Source organism: Pseudorca crassidens, chromosome 18 (genome assembly GCF_039906515.1).
Source record: "Pseudorca crassidens isolate mPseCra1 chromosome 18, mPseCra1.hap1, whole genome shotgun sequence".
Lineage (NCBI taxonomy): Eukaryota > Metazoa > Chordata > Mammalia > Artiodactyla > Delphinidae > Pseudorca > Pseudorca crassidens.
Window position 1 is genome coordinate 3,397,892 of NC_090313.1, and position 24,323 is coordinate 3,422,214.

Sequence of the window (24,323 nt, forward strand, 5' to 3'; positions counted from 1 at the left end):
GAGTCCCCAAGAAAAATTCTGTTTTTGAGGAAGAGTTGAACTTTTTAAGTTCAACTTTTAGGAGGTGGATTATTTTCTTTTGCAATAACATATCATACTTTTCATTAATTGGGTATTTTTTAGTGAATTTGACTCTAGATACATATGAATCTATTCTGAGTTGTGTGTGTGTGTCGTGTGTGTGTGTTGTGTGTGTGTCATGTGTGTGTGTGTTGTGTGTGTGTGTGTTTTCATTAAGTAACCAGGAAAGCCTTTCTTTTCTGGAGTCCTCTAAGAACAGAATGACTATTCATCAATCTCAGATGTATTCTTCCATTCTTCCTGGGTAAGACGTTGGGGAGATTTGCCAAGGTACTGCACCAACAATTCCATCATTCTACGATGAGAAATACAAATATTTGTAAAACAGCAGGTGTTAAATGATGAGGAATTACCCCCAAGGCCTTCGAGTGAGGAAGCCGTCTTCCTGTTTCAGCATTTTGCTTGGATTATCTGGCCTCCTATTCACCCCCCTCTGTCTTTTGGGCTGTAATGGTGCGCTTTAGGGCTGTGGGCACATAGTAGACTCTATTAAAGATTTGTGCATCTCGCCCTCAGCGGCAGGCGTATCCAGGCTGCCCAGGTATAAGACAATGGGCTACTTCTCTGAGTTGAGTTGAAAAGAGTAGAAGTGTTAAAAGCAACATCCACAAAAGAAAACCGCTTCCTAGTCAGTCACAGGGTTCTGTTCATTTTGTATCCAATCGTTGCACACTCATTCGTCCTCAAAGCCATGGCAGTATGTCTTTTACTGAATTAAGAAAGGCTAGTCTTGTTGGCAGATACTAAATGCAGGTGCAGGGCATACAAATGACCTTGACATCAGGGTTCTTTCGAAATATATCTTCACGAGGTGTAAAAAATGCCATTATCACCATTTGGAGTGTATTTTCTCAAAAAATCATGCAGAGCTACATACATGCCAGCACTTTAATTCTTATTACGGAGAGACCAACTTCTCCATAAAATTCATCTGTCCTCTGTTTCTTTATTTAAAACAGACTTTAAGTCTGAAGAACAGTTAAGTGCTTTACAAAGACATTTTAATGAAAAACATCAATGGTGACAATGCAGCTAAGAACTTATTAGGCCAAAGATATTATTTACCCAGAATTAATGACTTCCATTTCATTTCGTTTTGCTTTCTTTCGCTGGAACCTTTCTGGTTCCAGATCTTTAGGAATTATCCATCCTAACGGTGTTTTGAATACAAAAGCTTTTGTTCCCACGGTGGGGTTTTAGGGCCTCGCAGGGGCTTAGGAGGGAACTGCCGTCAATACAGGGCTTGTACTGGGTTACAGGAAGGTCTAGTCCGGCTTTGATTCTTCTAGAATTCAGCCTTCTAGACTGGACACAGAGAGGAAGGGGACAGGGATAGTCTGATCTTTCTAATCAGTGGGGAAATACGCCCTTTTGAAGGCTTGCTTTCTACTTCCCATGTGAGTCAGACATCTGACGACTTGAATGACCTGGTTGTCTACACCACAATGGGCTAGTTTGGGTGGGATGCCAGAGGGCTCAGAATCACAGGCTGTTCAGGCTCTCAGGTTGAGCAGTTTCTTAAGAAAATTCTGACATGCCTAAAGCATTTAAAAATAAATTCAAATTCACCCGAATGCCAGTGATGTACGTAGCATCTTTGCCTTTGACTATTAAGGACACGGGTAGCTTCTTCTAATTCAAAAAGGAGAAAATAAGGCAGAGAAAAGACGACTCCCTCCCACTCTAGAGTGAGGAAATTGTGTCTGTGCCACTTGGTTTGGTCATTTCTGCCATTTTTCTCTGGTTATTATTTACTATCTCTGGAAGAAAATAGGAAGAGTAATTCCAAAAATGTGCAATCTGCTAGTTTTCTCTTTATTACAGGAGCAGTCCAGTTTAAGAGTGCTTAGACGCAGGAGCATTTAGCCTCTTGTATAGGCTGCCCCAGTTAACTGGACATGGATGCCTTTTGCATATGAAGACTCGACCTCTCTTCCTACTGAGTGAGGGAAGACAAATTCAGAGAAGATGTTTCCATTTTCAGATGGCGTTTAGAAAGCACGTCATGTTTGGTAAGAATTTTCCTCTGGTCATTTTAGAAATCCTGCAATTGTTTACGAAGGATGGACTGGAGGTGAATAAAACAAAACAAAGGTCTTTGAAGACTGGCATTCCTTCTCTAAGAGAAAAGGATACGCTTCAGTGCTGTACCTGTCAAAACATTCCATCGGAGGAAGGAAGACGATGGATTTCCAAAGGCAGAGCTTAAGTCTGGCTTCAAAGAAGAGTAGAATGTTCCTTTCTCTCACCCCGGTTTATCAGTGGTCTCTTGGAGTCGGTGTGAGGTTTTCAGTCAAAACTCAAAACAGTATTATTATCATTATCCTGGCTCTGACCCACAGATATGTTTTCCTCGAGGCCATGAAAGGAAGGCCATTTCCCCAGAACTGTCAACTTTGGACTGGAACACAGTTAATTATTTTCTCACCATCTTTGGTGTTGATGGCGGGTGTGGATGGCCAGCCTCCCTGAGGTTTTGATTGCTGAGGCCACTGCCCAGAATCCACGGTGCCCCTTGCCCACATGCATCGACCAGCCGGCCAGCCTCAAGGCATCATTTTTGCGCTTCTGCATATACCATACTTTCACCAATGTCCCAGTTTTCCATAAAAACATCTAATATCAGTCTGTGGTCAAAGGGTTGGGAGAACAGGGACCTGCCTAGGTAAAAAAAAGTTATTTTTTTCTCTCAAGTTCATTCTCTCTTCTGCCTGAGCTCTGAGAATGTCTACTCTATGCTCCTTTTGTTTGGATGGAAATTCAGAAGGGAACAGAGGGGTGCGGTTCTCTCAGAAAGAAAGAGTGGGCTTCCCCCGGTATTTCTAGGGCGGTAGACACCTCAGGCAAGATTGAGTGTTTGTAGACACTAGGTAAGCATCTTTCATTAGCAACACCTGGAGACAAGAGCGCAGTATGATTTTTTCATTACGAAGGAATGTGGTCTAGGCTGCCAGAGCGACGTGTGTGTGTGTGTGTGTGTGTGTGTGTGTAGTTTTACCAGAAGTGGGACAAATGGATAAATAACATACGTAAACATTTAGAATTCTTCCTCTGCACTCAGGTACTAAGCTGCCCATGTGTCAGTGCTTCCTTATTCATCACGGATCGTGTGCCTACTGTAAGTGCTAACTACATTTTTTTAATCAATTATCTGCTCTGCTGTTACCACAGCAGCAGTGTCGTGGGCAATTCCTGTTGTGGTTGATAAATGCTAGGCCACAGCCACTATGATTAATGTTCACCCATGATTTTCACGATCCCTATTATTTAATGAGGTATTTTACTGGAGGAAACATGGGAGTCCAGGACAAAGTTTGTCATGCTTCAGATAAGGGACATGATGGTTTCAATGGCATGGAAATACATTTTTTCTCTAAGTGCTGACTTTCAATCATCAGATTCTGTCTATAACGATGTTCTTTGAGTCCATGCAGTGAGGTGGTATTAACATTTCGTCTTTTCAGGATTTAATAACATATTCTTTCGGATGGGCTCCAAACTGGCCCGTTTTCTATCAAACTGTGACTAGTGTTAGAATGGTGCTTTGAAACTAAACATTTCCCTTACTGGGGTGGGGTTGGGAGCAGGGGAGTAAAGCCAGAGATGCCACAGTTCCTTCTCTCTGCTCCAGCTGCACAATTAAATCGTTTCTACAACACCTGATTGAAAGTCCTACTCTAGGGCTTCCCTGGTGGCGCAGTGGTCGAGAGTCCGCCTGCCGATGCAGGGGACACGGGTTCGTGCCCCGGTCCGGGAGGATCCCGCATGCCGCGGAGCAACTGGGCCTGTGAGCCATGGCCGCTGAGCCTGCGCGTCCGGAGCCTGTGCTCCGCAACAGGAGAGGCCACAACGGTGAGAGGCCCGCATACCGCAAAAAACAAAAAACAAAACACATCACTTATGTGCGATGTACAAACTAGGCGGGCATCGTCTACATCTGCTGAAGTACTATTTTCCTCACAGAAAGTAACCAAGTAATGGAGCTGGCTGTAGCCACAGCAGCATCGGGCTAGCCAGAACCACTGCCGTCCCAGAGACGCACTAAAAATAAGCACACGATGTTGAAAGTAGGTGAGAGCTATGTGTCGACAAAGGTTATACAAGCCCAGAAGCCAGGAGGGGTTTTTGCTATTTCTGAATCATTCTTCGCCCTTTCTGGGCTGTGACAGGGCAGAAAATGCGCACGATGAATTCCGTCAGGTCTGCCGAGCAGACCAGTAACAGGCATCTGCCTGGAAAGGCAGCAGCTGGTTTGGAAAGAGGTCTGCTACAGCAGCACTGATGTTTTCATTTCGCGCTCGCACGTGTCTCCCCAGAGCTGAGACAGATGGCCGTGTGGCTTAGGGGAACCCACCGGAGTGGCAGAGAACACACAGCACACACATCTGGAAGATCTATGTTCTGAGCATCTCCCTTTGCTCCACAGTGGTCAACCAGCCTTTAGATGTATACTGAGCATTTCAAAGAAAACAATTCAGTTTTATTGCCACAGCCCAGTTATACACATCTGAGGGTAAGGTTTACGATTAGCGACGCACGACAGAAGATACCGCCATCAGCGAGACTACAGCTCTCCTTGTAAGAGACCTTATTGCCACAGTGACTGTGGTTCAGAGCTGCTCAGGGCCCCTCTGCTCCCTTCCCTGATGCTACACGTCTGCTTCCTGCATCTCTTGGTTGCTGCCTACCTGGGCTGACAGGCGAGGGCCAAGGCCTGAGTCTCCTGCACCCCATCCATCCGTCACCACCCATCTCCGAGAGCTTTGTGTTCACACTTTGCTTCCTCTCTCACTCCGTTTCTCTCCGGTTTCTCTCACTTTGATTTATATTGTTGAATTTAAGGAATCTTGTAAGGTCGAGAATTATTTGCTCATACTTTGACCCAAGTCCAGGGACCCACAGACTGTGGGAAACTCTTAGCTACATGAAAAAAAATGCAACGGCCAAGCACAACTTGCGCCGGTTCTCAGCCTTTGCTTAAGTGAGTGAGCTTGTCAACTGCACCCTTCCAGGAGCTGAGGCTCCAGTCTTGGGGCTCCTGCTGCCAGGCCCGTGGAGGGCGAACATGGGGGGGATGACTGCACAGTGATGGGGAGATGCCGGGTCCCTCCCTCCGGGTTGGTGGTTCACCTCTGGGACCAGTCACAGTGGTGGTTTCTCCTTTTCCCACCGCAGCTTGACAGGCCGTCTAACCACCTCAGTAATTCCCAATGTTTGGGCCTTACTCGGTCTTTGTATGAACCAATTTCTGAATACCTGATTGCCTAGGAAAACAGGCGTCTTGCGAAGGTTAATGCCATTAAAAGGTTGAAATCGCCTATCTGATCTGAGTTTATGGTCAAAAAAGTGTCAGGGGAACAGGAACCTGACTGAGTAACTGAGATAATGAATTAAAATTGACCTCGGTTGGAAAAATCTGAGAACTTCACAACCTTTTTGGTGAGGTAATGCACAATGGCAAAGGCATCTCTATCTGTTGAATCAGATGCCTCCCCTGTTCTCTCTCCTGTTTTCTATACTATGAAGCTTTGTATCACATGGAGGCAGTCACTCTGCTGTGACAGAAATTCTGTGACAGAAATTCTGTAACAGAAATTCTCTCTGATGCTTGCAGCTCAACTACCTTCCATCTCCACCGTGCGTAGAGAAAGAAAGAAGAAAAAGAATAGAAAAAGAGGACAGGGCTTCCCTGGTGGCGCAGTGGTTGAGAATCTGCCTGCCGATGCAGGGGACACGGGTTCGAGCCCTGGTCTGGGAAGATCCCACATGCCGCGGAGCAACTAGGCCCGTGAGCCACAACTACTGAGCCTGCGTGTCTGGAGCCTGTGCTCTGCAACAAAAGAGGCCGTGATAGTGAGAGGCCCGTGCACCGCAATGAAGAGTGGTCCCCGCTTGCCACAACTAGAGAAAGCCCATGCACAGAAACGAAGACCCAACACAGCCAAAAATTAAAAAAAATAAATAAATAAAAATGTTACCATTCTTTAAAAAAAAGAAAAAGAGGACAAAAGGGAGCCCACCTACACTCCTACAGTGTTGGTGGGAATGTAAATTGGTGCAGCCACTATGGAGAACAGTGTGGAGGTTCCTTAAAAAACTGAAAATAGAACTACCATACGGCCCAGCAATCCCACTACTGGGCATATATCCGAAGAAAACCATGCTTTGAAAAGATACATGCCCCCCAATGTTGATAGCAGCACTATTTACAATAGCCAAGACATGGCAGCAACCTAAATGTCCGTCAACAGAGGAATGGATAAAGAAGATGTGGTACATATATACAATGGAATATTACTCAGCCATAAAAAGGAATGAAATTGTGTAATTTGCAGAGATGTGGATCGACCTAGAGATTATCCCACTAAGTGAAGTAAGTCAGAGAAAGATAGGTATCAAATGATATCATTTATATGTAGAATCTAAAAAAATGATACAAATGAACTTATTTACAAAACCGAAATAAACTCACAGACGTAGAAAACAAACTTACGGTTACCAAAGGGGAAAGGGGAAGGGGACGGAGGGATAAATTAGTAGGAGTTTGGGATTAACAGATACACACTACTATGTCTAAAATAGACAACAAGGACCTACTGCATAGCACACGGAACTCTATTCAATATCTTGTAATAACCTATGACAGAAAAGAATCTGGAAAAGAATACAGATTCACATACATATATTTAAACCTGAATCACTTGGCTGTACACCCGAATTGTTGTAAATCGACTATACTTCAGTAAAAAAGCAAAAAGAATAGAAAAAGATATGGGGGCTGGACATCTTTGTCTGGCGTGACGAGTATGTGACCATTAGCGGTGGAGAAAGTCCGAGAATTTAGTTAGTTGCCTTTCGTTGTGGACAGCACCCTGTGGAGTACTGCTGGATTAGGACTTACACTTTCTAATTACTCCAGTATACTTAATAGGGATTATTTGAAGTTGAAACCCTCTAACAACAACAAAGTCTTAACTCATTTCTTAATATACGATATTTGTTTTTCTCTTTCTGACGTATTTCACTCTGTATGACAGTCTCCAGATCTAACCACGTTAACTCACTTCTTCAAGTTATTTACTTTTTGGATTCACTAAGCAACTGAAGAGATGGCTGGAAAACTGGCTAGAGAATCACAACTCTTGAGTCAAGACAGCAAAACCTCTTTTCTCTGACTGTGTGCTTCCCCCCATCCCCTGGAATCTCCTCCATATAGGTTAACATCTGGCCAGAGGTGTGCAGACACAAAAGATTACTGGACTGGAACACGAACTCATCTGAGAGTCGGAGAGCTCGAGTTCGGTTCTGGACTGAGACTGGAGCAAGTCACTTAGCCCCAAATGTCACTGTCCTCCCATGAGAACTGGCAGGTGTGGCTAGGGCACCCTCTGCACCTCCCAGCGCTGGCCCGGGAGCGAAGGGTGCGCAGACCGCTGGGCCTCAGCTCCCCCCCTTCCTGCCCCCTCTACCGATTTGCTGGAATGGTCCACGGGGCGGCTGGCTCTGTCTGCGAGACGCAATTCTCTTCCTGTGACAACGCGCCACCCGCCACTCCAGGGCGGGGAGTCTGGCTCGATACAGAGCTTGCTCTCTCGGTTAGGACGAGAAGTCCTTTGGAACCAGAATCCACAGTACCTTTGTGATTTCTGTGTAGAGTCTACAAGTTACCCAGTGACATACAGTTTCTGGTGTTGGCTGTCACCATGGCGAGGAAAACATTAACTGGACCCCGTGCCCATATAAGGCAGAGTGAGCCCGGAGCTCGGGGAGCGTGGCTCTGCAGCCAGGCCCCGTCACAGCTGCTACGGTGGCACCGAGGGGAAAACAGACAGCGAGGGACCCCAGGGGAAGCTGTGGGAAAGAACAAACTATGCACACAGCTCTCAGAGTGGCAAAATCCACCCACGGCTATTTTTGTGTATTACATGACTTCTGAAAAATACTACCCATCCCAAAGCAGGGCAGAAATAGCTCTGCTTTCGATAGGATCCCATCTGGGCAGACTTGTTAATGAACAAATATTTAATATACACACACCAGGTTCGTAGAATGGACACGGACATTCTATTTTCATAAATGACTGTGTAAAGTACATGCGACTGTCCTAACAATAAATATCTTCAGTAATACGCTGGGCTCACCCTGTAGACAATGATAAATGGGGTTAGTTATTTCTCCTCACTGGGTTTTCTTCTGATCTCTTACCGTCAGCCATTCCTATCACCTTACTGATCAATATTCAATAGCACACCTGAATCAGTCGGGCAGCCCCGGGTGCTGACAGTTAGAACCACTGGGGTTGGATCTGTGGGGTCCAGGAACGGGGTCTACGTCTCTCTTCATGACTCCAAACGCTCCAGAGAGTGGCACCTGCAGGCCAGTCCCCTGGTGGGGTACCGCTGGCCCTGGCTCTTGAACAAACTACCCGGACAACTGCCAAGTCTCAACTTAGTTTGACCAAGATTGATAATGTGTCTGAAGGAAAGTCAAGCCCATGCTAGGTCACTCATGTTAATGAAATTAACCAGAAGGTGTCATTTTCTACTTTTTGGCAATACGTAGAAACAGAGACAAGGTATTTTCTTAATCAGGGATGACAGGAAATAACACCTCTGCTGTAAACTAGGGGACCTGCAGAAATTCTCTTCTGATGACCTCTTTGAGAAGACCCTCAGCGTCATTTAAGAATCCACTGCTGTGCAGACGGCATCGCATACAGAAACAATCAGAATGAACTACCTTTATGGAAGAACAGCGTTCTTGCAAAAGCATTATGGGAGTTATGTTCACGTATTGGTTCTATGTTAACTAATCATAAAGATTGAAAAAGAACAGACCCAGCCCCCTTCTACTCAGTCTGGGTTTGTTTGGCAGATCCCAGGGAGAATGCAGGTCCTATCAGAGCTGGGGTCCCTCCAACTCGGGCATGTCTCACAGATGCTTGTACAACACTCGTTTGCCTTCTTTGTGACCGCAGAAGGCTAAGCTAGCCAAGCGCTGGGGAGGGGAGAGCCCCGCAGTCAGGCTTTTCACCACTGCCCCAGAACCATCGCTGGGAAAATCTATAGCAAGGGACCCCAGGGGAATTTAAGTCTCATGGAACGGTTTCCATATATTTAAAAATACTTCTCCTTGTTAAATGCTGATAAAGCATCTTCAACTAGCAACTGCTTAAGCATAAAGTCCCCACTCCAAGCAGAGGAACCCTTTATTAAAGCAACAACAGCAGAAACTGTCACGATGAACACAGCCCGTGGAGACGGAAGCTTTGATCTCCTGGCAGAAGATCACTCCTCAACTGTGAGCTATGCCACTAAAATAATGGGGAGTCGCATGTTAGTACATAAGCCCACCACATTTATAAAGGGGTTCCCTGCCACGCCTTTTACGTATTTGACTTTTGGGGGCGACTCAGGTAGGGAAGGATGTAGGGTATGACACCCAACCTCAGAGGCAGGTCTCCAACCAGACGTCTCTTCCTCCTGGTGGGTAGGGATGGAGCACGGCTACTTTGAAAACTGACTTTAGAATTCAACTTGGTGAAACTCATTTGGAGCCCCCGAGGATGGCTGTAATTCCTGGTTCCAACAAGGACAGGGCAATGCAGGCGAGAAGCCCCAGTGGCCTCTTACTACCTGGCATCGGACAAGCACGAGTCCTAGAGGGAACTGCGTGATTCCAAAGCGTAAGGACTCAGAAGACTTTGTGATGTAAAACGAAATACTGCTTCCCACAGTGCCACACACCAAAATGGGCTTAGACGTGTAAACAATTCCTTTTTAAAATCAGCAATACCAAGACTCAAACATCAGCTTTAAAGGCTACACTTTGATTGAACGTATGACACCCAAAATCAGGTCCGTATTTCAAACTCTGCCAGATGTTACGGTGATCATTTGGGGGGACCGTTTTTCTCTGACTTACCTATGAAGTGGGCTTTACATAAAGGGCATTCAGGGAATGAGTGGGATCATTTTAAAAGCCAAAGCGATTCTCAGCGGTATAATGGCAGCGCCCTCCAGTTTAAATGGCTATTGCGGTATAAATGCGACTATGCTTTCTTTAGGCAGTGTTTTTACAAAATGTATGCTTATATATGATAGAAATATAAAACGCAGTTGCATGATGGGTACCTATATGCATACACGTGTATTTGTGACAACAAACAAGAGAAAAGAGGCTTGAGAAAGTTAACGCTGTTCTCAATGTATTAAGAAAGTGGTATAAATCGACCCAATTTTGCATTATATTATTGTTTGCTTTGTGGGAAAGAACGCGCCTGTATTAAATTTCTTAGGAATGTATGCAAAGGACTTAACCAGGCAGGATGCGGCACTTCGTTCAAAATGGATGTGTAAGGAAGATAATACTGCAGTGCTGCGACTTACCCATCCTCCTTTCTCGGGATAGCACTGGCAGCCCCCACTGCAGTCTCTCCCTCCACAGGGCACATCGAACTTCTTCACGCCCTGCAAAAATGAAACACAAAGCAGAGAAGTTACCACAACACTGCAGCTACACTATGCGTCATAGTGCCAGGTGCTAAGAGCCCTTCCAATTCTAACAACTACTCATTCAAAACTTTCAGTAAGTCTTTAAAAAAATAGAATTTAATTTTCAGAGCAGTTCTAGGTCCATAGCAAAAGGTACAGAGACTTCATGCACAGCTCCCCCGGGCCCCAACCTCTCAACCGAAAACATCCCTCACCAGACGGGACATTCGTTACCATCCGTGAACCTCCACTGACACCATCACCACCCAAAGTCCACAGTTTACATCAAGGTCGCTCTTGCTGCTGTACCTTCTACGGTCAATAAGCCTTTTTCCAGTGTCTATTAAATGCCAGACACCAAGCTAGATCCTGGGGCTCGAAAGTCAAGGAGAACTTTGCCTGGATCCAGGGATCCCACGTGAAGTGAGCCTTGGATACTGTGTTAAGCCCTTTGGCTTGGAGGAGGAGTCCAGGCACGTAGGAAGCAGCCCTTCATTCTGCCTGGCAAGGTGGGGGATGGATTCTGGGAGGAGGCGTCCAAGGCTGAGTAGGATGGGGTTTAAGATAAACGCGCAGGGCACTCCAGGCCCCATTACACAGCACGGGTCCCGGTGAATTACAGGGAGAAGGGGCTTCTGATCCGGAGGCAGAATTTGCAAATACACCTGGTAGGATGACAAACCCTCACCTCCATCACAGGGTACCCGCCATCCACGGAGAAGCCCCGCGCCCCTTCCCTTTCCCTGAGACGTGCTCATATAGGGTGCCGAAGAGGAGGGGTTGGGGAAGAGGCTTCTCTTAAGTATTTATTCAGTCGGGTTGGGGTGACCTCCGTGAACTTTTCGTCAGACACCGAGATAGAACTCCTTGATGACTTTAGTGGACGGCTGGGCGAGCTCTCGGCTGGACGACTCCAGCGAGGAAAAATGCACTTATTTCTTGCCCTCTATCTCAGAATTTCAGGCAAAAGATGGGCTTGGAGATTGGACCGTGTCTGAGCTCTTCCTTTCAGACAGTGTCCACAGCACTAAATATTTTGAGTAGGAAATGACAATCAGATTGGCCGTCTTCTCCCCACTCTCTGCTCGGCCAAGTGTCGGCCCTGCCCACTCCCACCCCCGTCACCCCTGACAGGCGAGTAAGCACAGCTGGTCACTGGGGAACCTCCGTCTGGCTTGTCACTCTTTTTTTTTTTTTTTTTTAACATCTTTATTGGGGTATAATTGCTTTACAATGGTGTGTTAGTTTCTGCTTTATAACAAAGTGAATCAGTCATACATAAACATATGTTCCCATATGTCTTCCCTGTTGCTGGCTCGTCACTCTTGGCCAGACTGTTCGGATCCCCCATGCAGCCCATCCGGTGGGGACCCTGGGCGCGGTGAGCTCTGGGGAGCACTCAGCCAAACCTTACGGAGCAGACAACACTTCCCGACAACAGAACCCATCCCAGCTTTAAACAAAACCGCGTTTCACCATAGCGACTCCATCCTCGCCTGAGTTGTCTCAGTGACTAAACAGGGGGTCACTTGGGGACTCCCTCTGAAGTTTTCTGCCTGTTGTTTGTGTTAGCACATCTGCCGGCATCTTCCCCGTTCCCGAAGGTTCACGTCGAGGTGCAGATGGGGCTGCCTGGCCACCTCGGCAGCTCCTACCGGCACGAGGCTTCCTGGACGGTCAACCTTAGCGGGCACACGAGTAAACCCTGACTCAACACCATCTGGCCAGAGCTGACCTTAGACCTCATCAGCAATGCACTGTCCTTTCTGTAGAGGTGATACATTCCTTTCCTTTGCTAACTGCTTTCTACCGAGAGGTCTCATTTGAGAGTTTCACAGGTTTTGTTCTTATTATCATTCTTTACTAATCTAAAACTGGTGGCATCAGTCACTACTTTGAAGAATTCAAAAAAATCTGAAAATCTCAAACCCTTTAAAGAAACCAGCACCTCTAAAGCCTTTTGAACCTCTTGGTTATCCTTCTGTCCTAAGGCAATGGGAACGCCCAAGCTCCACAACGTGAGAGCAAACGTGGATAAAATCCTTTCATGCCCTTCAAATATGATACAAGGTATTTGCCAATTTTTTTTTATGGCTTCAGTGTTTAACTTCAGTGGGGCTCATTTCTAAATCCCACAATTTGGCATATTTGCTTTTTTTACAACCAGCTCCGTGCCAAGCCATCGGCATGTGGGTGACGATGAGCACCAAAGTGAGAGGAGCCTGGATGGGCCGCCGCATTTGTCCTTTGTACCATGTACGACCGTGACGCGAATAGGTGCCCTGGCAAGGTGTCCCTGGCTCACACAATCATAATTCGTTTACCAGTTGTCTGGAAAGGGTAGGGGGACTCCTCAGGCTGAAGGGTGAAGCGTAAGCCCCTGTTCCCCATCTGGTGTTTCACAGGCTCTTTCTAATTTTGACTGTAAAGCCACTTGCCAAATCCCTGTATATACATCAATGGTTGAAATGACTTTAATGGTTTCAAATCGATCTAACAGACTTTCTGTTCTAGGTTTAGGACATGCACTGGATTTAGTTATAGCAATGAGTTCTTCACAACCCGCTCAAATTCAATAGCACTTTTCTGCTTCTGGAACTAAGACTTACAGGCTTGAAAACTCCTGGCCTCAATGCTTTTCAACCACGTGCGCGTGGTTCAGATACCCCGACACAGGAGGTGAGGGAGACATTGTAGAGAAGCAGCCCTCCACCCAACAAGCCAATCTCCATCATGGAAACTCCAGCCCTCCCGTGCGTGTTTCCCATCGGCATCTTACATATCCCACAGAGGGGCTCGGAAGAATTCCAACAGCGACAAGAGCCCTAAGTACCTCCTTCTGGAATGTCAGGTCTCCAGGATGAACAGAAGTATTTACTTCACTAGGGCGGGGCAAGTGCTCCAGACATCTCTCAGAGGCTGAACAAGTCGCAGGCTGAGCCCTGGCATTCCTCCGACAGGACCTGGGCTCTGGAACATTCTCAAGGTACATATACCCTCCTGAGGGCCTCGGATGAGGAGTGTCTGAAGTGCTACGTGGGGTCCTGCGTCTGTGTTCCAGCCCCACCCCCCAAGAAAAGCTCAGTCCAACCACTGCCCAACCCAAGCCCTTGAGTCCACGCCCGAGTTTACGGCTCAGCACGACTCAAAGACCGACCGTGGTCCTCTTGTCGGCTCCTAATGAAGGTGACAAGCTTCCTCCCCACCTCACACCCACCTCAAGAGTCCGCCCCCCACCCTCCAAGATGACAAGCTGGCCCTGGCTCACACCTTAACTTCAGAGTTTCCAGGAGGGCATGATTTCACCGAGAGGTCCAAGCTCTCTCAGAAACATCAATTCAATCCTCCATTAGTTCCTCACTTCAAGTCCGAATCCCCGTCGGTCACACGGTGTGGAGCAATACTCCGGCAGCAGCTCTCCCTGAGCTCCCCTGCAGGTCACCGAGGTCAGTGTCCAGCATCTCGGTGGGAGATGCAGCTCCCAGGGCCAGGAGGCTCCTGGAGACTCACTGTCACGGACCAGCTCCATCTATTCACCGAGCAGGCCAAACGCTCGCCCTGGTTTGGACACCCTTCATCCCAGCGCAGACAAGCGCTCACGGCCCCGTAGGACCAATGCTGAAGATCCGTGAAGACTGCAAGGACTCCCATCCCTGGAGAACGTTCGAATCCAACACGCACGGGTTCCTCTGCCCCACCGTCACACAGAAACCCACCCAGGCTCCGGGCCCCGGAGGAGCCTTCACCACACGCTTCCCAGCCCGGAGCATTCAGGGAAACACTTTCCTTCAACTGCGTCAGCCAAGGAACCCTAACTCGCAGTTCCAAACACATATGGCAGCTGGAAGGAGATCACTTATCCACCTTTTCACTTTGCAAGTTCACTCCTCCCTCCCTCCCTCCGTCCCTCCGTCCCTCCCTCCCTTCCTTCTCCAGTGTTTACTCTGGGTGATGCACGGTGCTGGCCGCGGGTACACAGTGGGGAAGAGACCATGTAAACAAGTAGACGAGAACGAAACCTCCATCATTTCAGTCATGGCAAGTGCCATGAAGAAGGGGGTGGTTCGGAGCGAATAAGAGAGAAGGAAGCCCCACATGTCAAACCACGCCTGGCGGCACAGAGGGCTGAGCGCCGGCCTTTCTCCTGCGTTGCGCCCCGTTCCTCCGTGCGCGCCCACCCTGAGAGGCCGACCTCCTGCCGTGTAACCCAAGGCCTCTGCTGCTGGAACCGTGGGGACAGACGGGGAGCCACCAGCCCTCAGGCCCAGCATCGTTATCACCAGGACTCGGAGCAGCTAGGATTGCAGCGAATTGGAACCCACCCTTCTCATGACCCTTAGGATGCACCCACGTTGCTTCCGGGCCAGGACTCCATTTCAACTCATTGCTGATCTATCGTCCAAGACAGACAGCCCATGGCCTGGGACATCCTGAATCCTACTTCTCAACCAAGAACCATCTCCGCTGCTACCAAGATGCGTGATCATTTCAGACCGGGGCTCTAACTTCCAAACTGTGGAAGGAGGGGCACCAGGGGGATGCATCGCTACTTCCGTCAGCAGATGAACGAGCATCACTGAGGACACTCCCATCCTGGCAGCCACCTCTTCCGCCACCAGACTAGAGACCAGCCCCACTGGCCTCATCCGCTCCTTCCAGGGAAGGCAGAGGAATTTAGCTTGCTGGGACACGGGGGAAGGACGTGAAGTTCTTTTTCTACAGAAATTTTCCATTCTTTAAAAATCAACTTTTATTGGAGGAGGGTTGATTTACAATGTTGTGTTAGTTTCAGGTGTACAGCACAGGGAATCAGTTATACATATACATATATCCACTTTCCTTTAGATTCTTTTCCCAGGTAGGTCATTACAGAGTATTGAGTGGAGTTAAGGGACAATGAATTTCGACATCACGGTAAGCTCTTGACATCTCAGAAAGTGTTGCAGAGCTGACAGGAGTAGTTTTGAAAACTCAATGTGAAATATAAGCTTTGGGAAGTAAGAGAGAAGCAGCATAAACGTAAGAAGCCCAGCAGACCAGGAACGTCTCTGAGCTGCAGCTGCAAGAGATGAAGGGGAGGTAATCCTTGCAACAATTAATAGGAAGAAAACCCATACTGGCGAAGAAGGAGTGGAGTGGGAGGGGAATGGGGAGAGGACGGAGGCTGATTGATTAGAGGCGGGGGCTCAGACACAGCGTCAAAGAGGCGATCCATCGCGCTTGACACGCCGCTGCTCCGTCTACACCCTCGCTACCCCCAGCCTGCTGTGTGGATGCAGCATCAGCATCGCCTCGGTGCTAGTTAGGATTGCAGACCCCGCCCCAGGTTTCCCGGGTCAGAACCTGCTTTCTAGCAGGATTTCCAGGTAAGCACGTGAAGTCTGGAGCACTGCGCTAGGTTAACGGGCTGGCATGGAGAAAGGGGAATTTGCTTCTAGACAATGAGGCAATGCAAACCACGGAGCCATCTCTTCAGTGGAAGAAAAGTACTACTTCCTGCAGGGTCACTGTGTCCCTGCCTAATGTGGACCCAGGCATGTCCATCCTAGACAAGGGCCAGCCCTCGACATCCTTTGCCCCCTGCCCCCTGGGGCACAAGTAGGGTGGCTCTGAGCACCCAGGACACAGTTTGAGCTTCTAATCAATCGCAGTGCCAAAAAATGGGAGTTCTCTTTTCTTTACTCAAAGCATCCTTTTAAGACTTTTTTTTTTTTGCTGAATTTTATCCTGTCCCGAATTAGTAGCCAGCATTGCTGTGCTGATTAGAAATTCTAGGAATTGGAAACGGCCTGGAACGCTTAGGAGCCAACTGGCAATGTAAGGCCATAGGATACATTTTCTAGAAAGCCTGGATCATATTCTACTCAAATGCAATGCAACAGATGGTTTCCCGGGGCAACATGGAGAGGTCTGAACAGAGACTTTTGGGTTAGCTTTCTATATGGGAATTCTTTTCTTAGGAGCCTTGTCTGAATCTTGGCATCATTACACTTTTTAAAAAAAATCTTTATACATCTTTATTGGGGTATAATTGCTTCACAATGCTGTGTTAGTTTCTGTTGTACAACAAAGTGAATCAGCCATATGCACACATATATCCCCATATCCCCTCCCTCTTAAGCCTCCCTCCCACCCTCCCTATCCCACCCCTCTAGGTGGTCACAAAGCGCCCAGCTGGTCTCCCTGCGCTATGCAGCTGCTTCCCACCAGCCAACTATTTTACATTTGGGAGTGTATATATGTTGATGCTTCTCTCACTTCGCCCCAGCTTCCCCCTCCCAAGCCCGTGTCCTCAAGTCCATTCTCTATGTCTGCGTCTTTATTCCTGCCCTGCCACTAGGTTCATCAGGACCGTTTTTTTGGGATTCCATGTATATGCGTTGGCATACAGTACTTGCTTTTCTTTCCGACTTACTTCATTCTGTGTGACAGACTCTAGGTCCATCCACCTCACTGCAAATAACTCAATTTCATTTCTTTTTATGGCTGAGTAATATTCCTTTGTATATATGTGCCACATCTTTTTTATCCATTCATCTGATGATGGACACAGGTTGCTTCCGTGTCCTGGCTATTGTAAATAGAGCTGCAGTGAACATTGTGGTACATGACCCTTTTGAATTATGGTTTTCTCAGGGTATATGCCCAGTAGTGGGATTGCTGGGTCATATGGTAGTTTTATTTGTAGTTCTTTAAGGAACCTCCATACTGTTCTCCACAGTGGCTGTATCAATTTACATTCCCACCAACAGTGCAAGAGAGTTCCCTTTTCTCCACACCCTCTCCAGCATTTACTGTTTCTAGATTTTTTGATGATGGCCATTCTGACTGGTGTGAGGCGCTACCTCATAGAATGATTTAAAAATACATCTATTTGCACGGGCTTTAGTTCATCCTACAGGCATGCAAATCACCCTAGATGCGTGGTCTAGACTCCCCGGGGAGTCTTTCTTCTCTGGGAGAACAAAAGTCATGGAATGTTCTACGCAAAGCCAGGTTCTAGCTTCCTGAACCAGGCATCTATCAGATTCAAGGAGAGACTTTCCGCCTTGGGCCACCGGCTCTCTGGCTGCCTGCAGAGACTGCTCTGCCACTTCTCACTGGAATTCAGGGAAGAGTCGCAGTAGGGCTCAAGGGTAGCGGCTGCAGGATTAAGGGAGCGCCCGGTCCCACTTACTGCCGTCCTGCATCCTCTTTGAGCAATACGCTGGCATCAGGAGGAGCCGCTGTCACATGGCCTTCATCAGGGATGGCGCAGCGGCAGGCACAGAGGAAAAGCATTTCCTTGGCAGCCCGGTGACAAGTGGGTGCCCCGTGCAGGTGTCCGGGGAGCAGCCCCACTTCCAAACACAGAGAGAACTGCTCACTGCCACCTCTCCCCATGTCAGATACTTAGGACATTTAAAAATAGGTTTAAAGAACCACTTGGATGCCAGAAAATAATACACACAAATGACTTAGGCTCTTTAAGTCTAGCTCTTTCTTAACTACCAGTGTGAACCATCCCTGTATATTCAGAGGACAAATCCACAGACATGCGCCCAGCTTTCTGCAGATGTGAATCTCTTTAAAGTTGATACAATACACATAAAAGAAAGAAAAAATGCTCACCATTGTTCTCAACTTGCACAGAAGAAACGAGTGTTAATCAAATTTACATGAAGATGCAAGAACAAAACTCATTTGTCCCCAAAGAAAGAATATTTTGTCCTCCACATGTTCCAAGAAACGTCTTGTCCAAGAAAGCCTTTTAAGCCAACATACCTCCAGCCAAAAAGAGCAAATCTGGAGGGAATTTACAGATAGTTTACCATTGGATTGTCCCCAGCATCCAACCCAAGCTTCCTGTATGGAGGGCTATTGAATAACCCATTCCGACTAACATAAAAGACAGACATTCCTTTTTGTAAAAAAGTAATCATCTTTCCTATTTTAGGTAAAAAAAATTTATACAAGCGTTTGTCACAACTCCGGGCAGGCGGGACTTTCTAAAATTATCCTTTTAATCTAAAAAGAAGCCAACAAAGAGAAAGCCAACTTGGGAACAAGGTTCCCAGTAAAGTTCTATTAGTTTATCAAAACAGGAAATATAAGCCATTTCCGTACATGCAGCTTTAGAAATTACGGAAATCATTCCAACATAGTATGAGCAAGGCAGGGTATATGGCAGAGGAAGTGCAGATCACAGCCACTCCACACAGAACAAAACCCTTCTCCCCAATAAACTGGGTGGGAAATCCAGCCCATTTGGTTGCCTTTGTTTAACATTTCAAGGGCACCCAAAACAGATGCGTCGATTCTGGAATGGTCCTCAAACTGTCCCTAGCTAAAGGCAGTGGAATAACTGATGGACAAAACGGTCGCCCATTTAGATGAACAACCCCAGTGGACTCTGACCAAGTACTCTGATCTCTGACAGAGCTGCAGTGAGATCTGTCCTCCTGGGGCTGGGAGTTGGGGGAAGAAAGGAGGGCAGGATGGGAACCGGAAACCTGACAGGATGAGTCGTGCAAGGGGAGATGAAGGGCCACAGGTCTTTTAGGATGGAGTCGTCAGGTCCCACAGGTGCTCACGGACTCTCACCCAGGTGAGTGAGCACCTCTGACGGCACTGCTCCTCCCGGCAGACAGGACTGGGAGGCGCTGCGTTCGGGGACCTCAGCTGAGTCACAGAAATGAGCCACACGCTCTCCTACCCATACTTGCGCACTTACATGTTTTCATGAGCCTGTGGCCAATTTCTTCACCTCCTCTTTCTTCCCAGGCTGCTCAAAGGCAAGCTGTGTTCTCCAAATAGAGCTTGCGGTTGACAAGACAGCAGAGGCAGCCATACTTTAACGCTGGGGCTTGGGTACTGACCGGCGGGGATAACGGAAAGGAACCCCAATATCTCAGGAGCCGGACAGGACAGAGAGGGCTGCGGGCAGATCGAAGGTCAGAACACGCTCCCCATTTAAACCAGTTACGCTCATGACACTGACAGCAGGCTAATGACAGCCCGCATTCGAGCTGCTACACTCAACGGTGAGGATGCGCCGGGGCGGGGCTGCTGGGTGTGTGTAAAGTTGGGAAGTAGGGATGGACAGACCAGGAGCATCAGAAGACGGCAAAAGGCAGAGTCTAGGCAGAGAGATGACTTAACTTCTGAAGCGCACTGCCCTTTGCACAAAATGAGGACAACTGTGACCCCGCCCAGGCCTGGGGTGAGAATTCAGCGGCGTCTGTCGTGAAGCCTCCGGCACCCGTTACATCTGAGGGTCACGAGGATGAGGTCTGGCTTGGCTGCTGGCGCAGAGCCTCAGACACAGGAATGGGAGTGGAAGCCCAGCCAGGCTGCATCAGCCAGCGCTTCCTTAGAAATACCCTGCCCAGGGCTAGAATGATCTCAGCGTGTGGGTGGGCCCACCTGCAGATGAAGGCAAGGGGGCCACCTGGCTGAGTCAGGGAAGGGGGTGGCGTCTCCTGTCACACACCCTCCGCCTGGGCCCTCTCCCCCTGTCCTGAGACGGAATGCAGGACGCCAGTGTGTCCCCTAGCGAGGAAGGGAGGGAGGCCTGCCGGGCCGGGTGGGAGCCAGTGCAGGTGCTGACACTGGTCCCGCGTGCTCTGAGCGCAGGTGACGCACACTCCACCCAGAGGCACCCCTCCCTCTTCCTTCACAGCATCCTTCCTTGGAGCCGCAGGGCCTTCACCCGACGTGATTCCAGGCATCACTGCCGTTCCTCCAGCAGGGGCTGGTGGAGATCTGGAGATGCCTCATCTGGTCCAGAAACTTGAAACGTACACAGCAAAGAGCCAGGGACACGGGCGTGCAGCTGTTGTCAGGAACCAGGGACCATATGGGTGGGGGCCAGCTGGGCAGTGGACTCGACAGGCGACCTTACGAGTACGTACAGGGCCAAGGGAGGACGCCTGGAAACGCAGGTAATTCTGTCGCGAAGCACGAAGGGCGTCCCATGTGAAGCACAGATCGCCTCCACTTTAAGGTATTTTTTCCCATCACCTGACAGCCAGATGATCTGCATTCCCGTCCCCTTTCACTTCTAATTCCCATCTGTTGAGTACGTTCTAGAATTTGTCACCAGCACATTATCTGCTGCCTCTCGTAATATTCAAGGCAGCCACGGTCTCAGCTCCTAAGACGTCTGATTTATTTTCCTTGAAATTTAGAGATGTTTATGAATCTATGGCTGACATCTAGTTTGAACCAGGGCTTAGTCCCTTGATTCCAAAAGTTGATCTTGAACCTCTTCGTGTCCGGGCTTCCCTAGATGTTGACTTACGAACGAAACAGTCTCAAAGTCTCACGTGAGAACTAGTTCTGTTTCTCGTCCAGCACTTGAAACAGCTCATTCAGGCCTCCACAAAAGCCCCTCACCACCCATCCCGCTCTTGGTTTCCTTTAACTGCCCTCTGGCACTGTGTCACTGGCACCGCGGGCACGATGGCTGGGGCGCTGCCGGTCTTACCAATGACCAATGACCCAGGCAGGCTGGGTGTGCCTCAGGCGTCTGGTCGCACATCGCCAAAGTCCCTCTTCCTGATGCCTCCGTGAAGCTGCCACAGGTGTGCATAGTTTGAGAGCCAGTGTGCACACCGGCCACCTCGCAGTAGCTGGTGCACCTGAGCGTGCACACACACACGCGTGCACACGCGCAGCCCAGTGGGAACGATGCTTCTATCTGAAATCGTCCGACTGCTGTTTGGGCTTCTCTGGTGGGTCTGTCAGTAGACCAGTTTCTGGAAGTCACCCTCCCTCCGTCCTTGACTTCTCCATCTTTAATAGAGACGGTCACCATTCCTGTTTTTGTGAATCACTAATGCCCAGCGTCTCAGTCCATCCAGGAAGCTGTAATCAAACACCAGGCTGGGTGGCTGCTAAACAGCAGGAACGTATTTCTCACAGTTCTGGAGGCTGGAAGTCCAAGGTCAAGGCAAGATTCGGGGTCCGGTGAGGGCCTGCTTCCCGCTTTTGTACCAAGAGCATCTTCCTGCTACGTCCTCATGTGGCAGACAGCTCCATGGGCCCCTATTGCAAGGATGCCCATCTCCATCATGGGGGCTCCGCCCTCACGCCCTCATCACCTCCCAAAGGCCCCACCTCCTAAAACCATCACCTTGGGGTTAGGATTTGGGGGGGGCACAAACATTCAGACCATAGCACCGGGCAGGCTGGGGACTTGTGTCCTTCTGCCGTTACCCTTTAGTTTAGAGCCCATCTCATGCTCCGTTCACAAGATACAGCCCACTCTGTGTCTACACATCCTCTGGTCCCTACACGCCCACTCTTCCCTGGACCAGCTTTGCTTCTCCTGAGACCTGCCAAGGGGAGTTCTGTTCCTTTCCATCCACCGTTCCTTCCACTTTCAACTCCAGCCGAGTGCTTAATAAAACATTTTCACGCAGTGGTGGAATGTCGAGGATTTTAAACGTGTGAGCGTGAACACCTCTGGGTCTCCATCCTCCTCGAGAACATGCCTTTGTGCAAGCCATGCCTCTGGCCCGGAATGTTCTCCCTCCTGCCTTCGTCTCCCCATCTGCAGAGCTGAGACCCGCGCCCTCAAACACTGAGACACACCAGCCACTTGCCCTTGGGCGCAGGAAGTCAAGCTTGTGTTGATCTCACATCTCAGCCCTGCTCATTCTTTGTAAGTACCAGCGTTCTCTGCCGCAACATAATAGGTGACTGCGTCTGAAAAATGCTCTCACATCCTACCAAATGCCACCCAAAGCCAACAGGGAGTACGAGAAAGCCAGTGTCAAAGGCAGACCTGGCAGCTCGGGACCAGCGTACTAATACCATCGGCCATAACCGCAGTAAAAGGCAGAGCGCGGTTGAATAAACGCGTCATGTTCACGATCAGCAAAGAAATACTACAGTAAACGCAGCGCTTTATCTTACAGAGCAGTGAGGGCAGTGATTGATGGAACGGGGTGTCAGGAAGTGGTGAGACTGTTCAGTAGAGAGAACAGGGGCCACGTGGGCACAGATTGGGAAGGACCAGGCAACGGGCTGGTGTAGGGACGGGGTGGGGTGCTGAGTCAGGAGAGAGAGGAGGTGGGGCACCTGGGCATCGTGGCGGGAGCTGAATTCTCCGGCAGCTGGCTGTGCATCTGGGCTCATCCGGGCGTCTCCAGCTCCTCTGTTACCCGGTATGCACATAACCAACCCACTGTGCACACAACCTGTCCCAACCGACCTGACTCCCCAGACATCATCCTCCTGTTTATCAGCAACTGTCCACCCGCAGATGTGAGTTAGAGGAAATGCAGGTAACTAAACAGACCCGACTGCAAAATTCTCTTTCTCGCTGCTCATCCAGGTGTCAATGTTCTCAGCCAATCAATAAGAGGAGAATCGGCCACGTTGAAGACAATTTTGGGGACTTCCAAACCGCAGTCCAGCGGTTAAGACTCCGCGCTTCCGCGGCAGGGGGCTTGGGTTCCATCCCTGGTCGGGGAACTGAGATCCTGCCTGCTGCGCAGCGCGACCGGAAAGAAAAAAAGACACTATTTTTGACGAAGGCTAACGCCATTCAGTCGTTTTTATAGCCTTAGGGATAGAGTTCTGTCTCACAGGTGAGGAAAACATCAGGAGCTTTTAAGAGGCCACCCATGTAATTACAGCTGGAGGTGAGAATTCTGCGCACACACAGTAAAGAGTCTCATGTGTTATATTTAGAGTAGATGCGCTCAGTATTTATGAACAATTCTTTTTGCGCCCTCCCCCGCTGAGGGACGGTCTAGCAAAACCTCATTTAGTGCAGGCGTCACATCACACACTACCTGCTCTGAACTTTATTTACCCAGCCCGTCAGTTCTTGGTGTCTCTGGCAATGAATAAAAATGTCTATGCTGTGAGAGCTGGCTATGAGTCTGAAACGAATATTTAACATTGTTCTGAAGAAATGAAGTGGCTACGTCTCTTGAAGCTATTTACGCCCAGCCGAAGAGCTCTGTCCAAACCCCTCCCTCCATGACCAATTTGGTGGGGGGGAAGCCTGAGAAGAACGGAAGGAAAGAGACTTAGCCATGCTTTTTCAGAACACAATCAGATTTCCGTTCTGGTTGGCTGGGACTGGTCCAGGCAAGGCAGGTGTGGGTTCGCGCTGTTCTGCGAGGCGTACCAGCAGTCTGCCTGGGCAGGCTCCCATCTACATCTGAGCGGCTTCATCTTCGCAAACTGGATCAAAGTCACGGGGCTCCGAGCCAGTGGACAGCCCACTCTAAAATCACTGCCACTCTACGTACCTGCTGGCCTGGCTTCTGGGGTAGAATTTCTGAATTTCTGCCTCCCTCATTCTCCTAGATGTACCCAGCCAAGGTAATCACACCTGGCAGCTTCCAGAAGCCATGTGACACGCCTTTGCATGTCAGCAGCGAGACAGGATTCCTTCACTGTGAGCTTAGGTTTCTCTTTGCATCGGCAGGTCTGTGAATAAAATCTCTAAGTCACAGCAGGACCACATTCCTGGGGCCAAGAGTCCTGCTTGGCGCAGGCAGCGCTGTTATTTGTGTACAGATTATCCACTTGGATATTCCAAGAGGGAATTTTCAGCCCCATGCTTCTCTTTGCTCCCCAGCAGGCTGTCGGGCTTTTTATTCTCACGGTTCTGTGCTGCGATCAGGGACCACATATGACAGTAACTGCAATATCGACCCACCAAACAGTAAATCTCCCTGGACTCGGTTCAGCCCAAGTTTTGGAGCTGCCCTCCAAATGAGGTAAGGCTAATTCAGAATTAGCATG

General features: G+C 48.8%; 1 protein-coding gene across 2 annotated transcripts in view; it reads right to left on the reverse strand.

The window, feature by feature from the left end:
* The window catches only part of COL4A2 (collagen type IV alpha 2 chain), a 177,392-nt gene that overhangs the window by 112,251 nt on the left and 40,818 nt on the right, over positions 1-24,323 (reverse strand). For both annotated transcript variants that reach the window (XM_067713565.1, XM_067713566.1), the window contains exon 4: positions 10,470-10,550. In XM_067713565.1, coding sequence (XP_067569666.1) covers positions 10,470-10,550 — 81 coding nt within the window. The remainder of the gene's footprint in view (positions 1-10,469; positions 10,551-24,323) is intronic.